The 6517-nt window shown below is 55.2% G+C and overlaps 1 protein-coding gene across 1 annotated transcript; it reads left to right on the forward strand.

The window, feature by feature from the left end:
* Nucleotides 1–2165: 2165 nt before the first annotated feature.
* LOC308349682 (thyrotropin-releasing hormone receptor-like) lies at nt 2166–6288 on the forward strand (the record flags this gene model as incomplete). The annotated part of the gene is made up of 2 exons (XM_080814478.1): nt 2166–2951; nt 5974–6288. 2 exons carry the CDS (start codon nt 2166–2168, stop codon nt 6286–6288), a joined length of 1101 nt encoding a protein of 366 aa, XP_080670604.1.
* Between the last annotated feature and the right edge of the window lie 229 nt (nt 6289–6517).

A 6517-nucleotide genomic window follows, 5' to 3' on the forward strand; every position in this document is an offset into this window, starting at 1 on the left:
GGGGACAAGGAGAGTTTTGGGGTTCTGCTTCCTGCTTGGTCTCTGACTGTCTGCATCGCATTGGAAATCCTTCCTCTCTGGACCTCAGTTTCCTCACCTATAAAATGGGACTCATAGTACCTGCCTAGCCAGGGCTGCGGGAAATAAAGGCAGTGAATATAGCAGGGTGTTTGGCTCTGAGTAGGATGCTTTGCTATTGTTCTTGCTGAAGATCCAGAGAACGGTATAGGGCAGAGAGGTCTTATAGTATGTGTGTGGGATGTGTAAGAATGGCCATACTACTGGGCTACACTGCTGGTAGCCTCCCCACCGTACTAACCTATGTATCCTCGAGCAAATCATTTCACTGGTCTAGGCCTTGGTGCCTTCGTCTGTAAAGCTGGGAATCTAGTAATAACGTTCCCCAGAGGATGTTGCCAGTATAAAATGAATTAGTATGCGTAAAGCACACAGAGCCTCACCAGGCAATAAATGCTTCATATACACTATCATCATTCGTTATAAAGACTGACAATCGGGGACCTCCTGGACCCTGGCTGGTGCCCCCAAGTTACGGCCCTGCCAAGTTCCCCATCATTCATTTCTTGGCCATTTATCAGATCTGTAGACTGAGAGTTTGGGCTCATCCATAAGCGGTGTTGGGGGGGGGGGGAGGACACATGTTAACCATCTGTCATCACTGATACATTCCCCCCTGCCCAGTGGAGCACAGCTAAGCGCTTGGCATGGATTTTTTCCTTTGTCCCTCATGTAAGCCTCCCAAGGACACTCTGAGATGGGTTCTATTATTACTAGCCCATCTCACAGATGAAAGATCATTTTTATAGAGCATAATCGATGGACCGGAAACAGCAAACAATTCCACGGCATCTGCTCTGTTCAGGTACAGAGCTGGGCTCCCTAGAAAGCAGCCCTTATGCTTTTTATGAAGCTCAGTGGGTCCCACATTCTCTAGAATCTTTCTTTAGTGAAGAAACAAGTTCTTTCCTTCACTCAACTACTATGATGTATCTTCTCAGTTATCAGACTCAGAGCTAGATTCACAAAACACAGTCTTTCTCCTGACTGGCAAGTGCCCCTGGCACAGTCTTAGGATGGGAGAGATCCTTCTGGGGGCAGGGCACACCCACCAAGAATGTCCAGTTTCCAGATCTTCTGCAGGAGGTAGAAAAGAAGACTGACAAAGGTTAGCAAGAGAATGTGAAAAGTAGCAAGGAGACAAGAGTTTAGGAGACAGGACCAACCCAAGTCTAGATGGGAAGATATCTTCCGTTTCCCCGCAGCTCTGGGCCTCGGCTCCGCTAGCCATTTGTCAATAGCAGGGCTGAGGTTTTTGCCAGTGAAAGCAAGATAGGATTTCTGGATTGAGTACAGAAGCCAGCGGCTGGCCGACTCCTCCCCCACTGCCCCGCGGAGCCGCCCCTGCAGAGGAGAGAAAGAGGCATGCGAGCCGGGCGCCCATACCACTGCTGCCCTTAGCATCCCTTCCCCACCTCACCCTGCATGCCCCCACCCCGACCCCAAGTGCCCAGGGTGCCGTGCAGGAGCTGGGGGGAAAGAACGGGTGCTGGACCCGGTCAACCAGAATCAGCCAAGCGGTATCAGTGGAGATAACACGCTAACTCGGCGGAGGAGCCCGCCCGGGGTGGTCCCCGAAAGCAGAGCAAAGGGAAAGGCTAGCGAGGCGGAGACCCCACACCACACCGTGCCTCCTTGACCGGACGCCTCAGATCAGAGTCCTGAGCCCCGCGAACCTAGAGAGCGGAGGTAAGACCTGAGAGGGCGCCAGCAGTCGGTCCGTAGGGGGCGGCATCTGGGCTCCCCGTGCACTCCTGGAGAGCCACGCTCCAGTCTGCAACGCGCCCCTGCAGTACACCTCACCCCGGGTAAGATCGCGCCAACTTAGACTTAAAAGGCGTCTTGGAAACTGAGCAGCACGCGCCTATCTCCCGGTTCCTGCTCCTGATTCCTCAAGTCCCCAGCGTCCTGAGCGGCGACAGGGAGACCCTGCACGGAGCTGGAGAAACCTGTTCGGCAGGAGGCAGCTGCCGGACCCCCAACTTCCGGCACGGAGAGAGTCTCCAGATCCCCAGAGGGCACCTTTGCAGCGGGGGTAATTCCCCCAGCTCGCCACTGCCTTCGGGGTGCAGCGCGGAGCCGCGCGCATGGAGAACCGCACGGATCACCCTGAGCACGCGAACGCTCCGGGCCTGGGCACCATGCCCCGGCCTCCGCTGGCTGTACAGGTGGTGACCTTGACCCTAGTGCCCCTCGTGTGCGCCGTGGGTGTGGCGGGCAACGCCATGGTGGTCCTGGTGGTGCTCCGGAGCCGCCAAATGGTCACACCCACCAACTGTTACTTGGCGAGCCTGGCTGCCGCGGACCTGCTGGTGCTCCTGGTGGCGGGAGTGCCCACCGTAGCGGAGGCGGCATCCGCCCGGGTTTGGGTCTTCGGCCACGCAGGCTGCCTGGGCATTACCTACCTGCAGTACGTGGGCATCAACGCGTCCACAGGCTCCATCACCGCGTTCACAGTGGAGCGCTACCTCGCCATCTGCCACCCGCTGCGCGCCCAAACTCTGTGCACCGTGGCAAGGGCCAAGCGCATCGCCGCATCGGTGTGGCTGGGCACCAGCTCCTACTGCGTCCTCTGGCTCTTCCTGGTGGACACAAGCGAGACGGCGTACGCTGACGGCGTGCAGGTGCAGTGTGGCTACCGCGTGTCACGCTCTCTATACCTGCCCATCTACTTCCTGGACTTCGCGCTCTTCTATGCGCTGCCCTTGGGCCTGGCCACCGCATTCTACCTGCTCATAGCGCGCATCCTCCTTGTGCAGCCGCTGCCCCCTGAAGACCGGGGGCACTCGGGCTCTGCGCACCAGGGCTGCCCCTCTGGCCACCAGCGCTTCTCCTCCAGGGGCAAGAGAGGCGCCCTCAACTCCCGGAAGCAGGTGGGGACCTCAGTCTTCATTGGGACCGCTATGCTATGCCAGCAGATGGACAGAGGGGAGCTTGGGCCCTTTTGGAGTCAAACTCCTCAAGTGTCAATCCCTGTCCTGCCACTTACTAGGCTTGATTTTGGAGCTACCACTTTGCCTTTCTGAGCCTCAGTTTCCTCCTCTGCTATATGGGGTAATGACAGTGCTCACCCCATTGGAGTGTCCTGAGAAATGGGGTTAACCATGTGAAGCCTTTAGCCTCTGTGAAGCCATGTCACAAACTAAATGTTCAGTTAAGATTGGTTATTATTAAACATCCATGACCAGTGGACACACCCAAGGTGGTACTCTCCTGGTGATCGGAAGACTGAGACTCAGAGAGGGGAAGTGACTTTCCCAAGCCCTTATCCCATCTGACCCTAAAACTGCCTGCATGGTCTCCAAGAGCCAGCCAGCCTAAGAGGGGGATGGGTTGGGGTGCGGTCAAGAGAGACCCAGCCCTTAGGGAGCACTTTCCGTGTGCCTGGTCCTTTGATCATTCCTGCTATTGAACCCATCTGGGAGGTCTCACGCCTATCTTAATGGATAAAGAAACAGGCTCAGAGGGGACAAGGGAGTGAGAAGGTGACACGCGGAGGGAAGTGTCCAGGACTCCTTATATCCTCCACCCACACTCCAGCAGTGTGGTCCTGCAAGGGGATTCAAGGAATGCAGGTGGAAGGAGGGCTCCCAGAGCCCAGCTCGTCTTTATCCTCCGCCTTCCACCCACACCTTCAGCGGGCGGGGGAGGGAGGAGGACACCTCGCCCCTGCTGAGTCACTGCTGAGCCAGGCGAGGACCATCTGCACCATCTCCCTTCCTCCTGGGGTGGGTGCACTGTTGGGGGGCTCTTCCAGCTGCCTCAAACAGCACCTGCTTGCAAGCATGTTAGCTCAAGGTGGGTTTTAGAGGAAAGGGGACTGGACCCAGGCTGAGCCAGTATGGAATGGGAACTCTGGCTGTAGGCCCAGCATCACCTTCTGCTCCAGACAAATGCCCCTCCCACCCTCCCACCACTTATTTACTTCTCTGTTTACCACTCTCCGGCTCAGCCTAAAAGGGTTGGGTTCAAGCCCCACCTGGCCTATGCTTTAGGTGAAACTTCTGCTAGTGAAAATAGTCTTCCCGACCTGGGTCTTTCTAGGGCCCAGCTTTGTTAACATCTTGCTGTGTGGCCTTGGGTAAGTCACTGCACCTCTCTGAGCCTTGATTTTCGACTCTGTAAAGTCATTGTCATTATGTGCCCATCCACCTCCGTGGATGGTAGTGGATATTATGAACCTGGCACAAAGTAAGTATTCAGTGGAGGGTACCTATTATTACCGTTTTTTTTTTGTTTTTTTTTTTTAGCATCAGTGTCTTTTTTGACTGTGGGTGGTCTAAAAACAGCATTCTTTGATGCCCAAGAGAGCCCTTGCAGAATTCCGTGTACAACAGCAAGAGGCGAGAGGCCCTGAATGAAAGCAGAATGTCTAGGAGAACAAGGTGGAGACTATTACCGCTGATAGTAGTAGTCAGCGATCATCGAGAATTTGCTCTGTGCCAGGCCCTGGTCTTACACAAGTTAGCATACTGCGTGTCTGTAAACTACTCCAAGATGTATGTGTGGTTATCATCTCAGTTTGACGGGTGAGGAAACTGAGTCACGGAGGAGTTGCTCCAGGTGACAGGAACGGTAAGTGCCAGAACCAAGGTCTGAACCCGAGGCAGACTGGCTCCAAAGCCCGCCCACTGCTATCTAGTAGGAATCACCCAAAGGAACCTAAAACGGAATAGAGTTAAATCTGAATTTAGTGAAATCAGGAGTCAAGACTGATTTGGGAATTCCTAAGTTTTCTGGTTCCTGGAGAATATTACAGCACTGAAGCTTATTGATTGAGGCAGGCCGAGGCCTCTTTGGTGGGGTCACTTATACTCCTGGACTCTGAGAAGCAGTCTTAGGAAGGAACATTCCAGGCTAGCTTCCTCCTTGATGAGAAAGTCGTCTCTCCAGTATTCCTGAGCGCCGATTCTGTGTATCCAGGGGTTTCTGGGCAGAACCAGTGCAGCGCCCAGACTGCTGGAGCAATTTAAGCTCTAGTAAGTGACCTTTTGCCACCCAAGATTTGGTCCAGGGAAGAGTCACTGAGGATTCCAGGGGTGGGTGTGGGCGGGCCTGGGTGTGTCGCTGTCTCCCGTTGACTGATGCCCCCTGGTGGTCTTTTCATTCTGGAATTTAGAGCGTCTTTTGAAACCTCTTCCCTGGGGTACCACCTCTAGGAGGCTTTGCTTCAGCTCCACTGTTAGGGAAGTGCTGGCCAAGAATGAAGGGGGGAGTGGCTGGGAGGTGGGGGAGGGGGGCATGACTGGAGGTCAAGGGCAAAGCCTGGAAGGAGAGTCTGGTGGGGGTGTGGGGTGTGGGGGGCAGTGAAAGCACCACCAGCGAGTTCGTGGAGTTCGTGGCCAGGGATGTTGGGAAGAAAGGGTTGAGCTGGACAGAGAGGTATGTCCCAGCTAAACAGCTGGTTAGCGGTAGAACCAGGACCGTAACCTGGCTGTGCCTGGCTCTGAACTCCGTGCACTTGTCATGGTAGTGGTAGAGGTTGTGTTCGCAGCTCCAATGCCACTTAGTGCCTGCCAGGCCCTGTTCTGCTTTCTTTATCTGTATTCCCTCCTTTAATCCTCAAGTCTCCCCACAATGAAGGCAGTGGATTTGAGAATTTGCTGCTACTAAAAAAGGTGACCCGTCCAAGGGCTTTGGGGGTGGATTGGGGGTGTTGGGGGGGGTGTCCCTTACTGAAAATGGTTTGAGCGGGGTCTGGAAGGAGGCACAGCAGTGTCCTAGCTGGGGACGGGACAGGCATCATGGGGAGGCGGGGAGATGCATGAGGGCATCAATCGCGAAGGCCCAGATGCTCTTTTGGCCTCTTCCCCTCCCAAGCCCGCAGAGAGGCTGGGAACCCGGGATTCTCCCTCGGCACCCACGTGTCCCTCTATTTCCTGTCTTACCTGGCAGGTCACCAAGATGCTGGCTGTGGTGGTGCTGCTTTTCGCTCTGCTGTGGCTGCCTTACCGCACCCTGGTGGTGGTGAATTCCTTCCTGAGCCCGCCCTACCTCAACCCCGGCTTCCTGCTCTTCTGCCGCCTTTGCGTCTACCTGAACAGTGCGGTCAACCCCATCATCTACGCCCTTATGTCCCAGCGCTTCCGGGAGGCCTTCCATGGACTGTTTCAGTGCCAGCGGGCCGGGCCCCAGCTCCCGTCCCAGGAGGCCACCCCTGTGTACTACAGTGTCATCAAAGATTGTTCCCAGATCAGGCCAGGCTCTTAGAAGCAACCAGGGAGCATGATGTCCAGACCTGGAGGGAGATCCTGGCCCCTGAGGGCAAGGCCCACTACTTTATCTCTACTGAAGAGGGAGTGGTGTCCAGGGCTGTTTAGTAGAGGTGTGCAGGTTGTGCACCGCACAACCCTAGGGGGTCACCATTCACATCACAGCCTAGATCTGTATATTTGGTAAAACAATTTTCCAGCTTAATAAATATACAAATCCAAGAGGG

The sequence above is a fragment of the Martes martes genome (genome assembly GCF_963455335.1).
Source record: "Martes martes genome assembly, chromosome: 9".
Lineage (NCBI taxonomy): Eukaryota > Metazoa > Chordata > Mammalia > Carnivora > Mustelidae > Martes > Martes martes.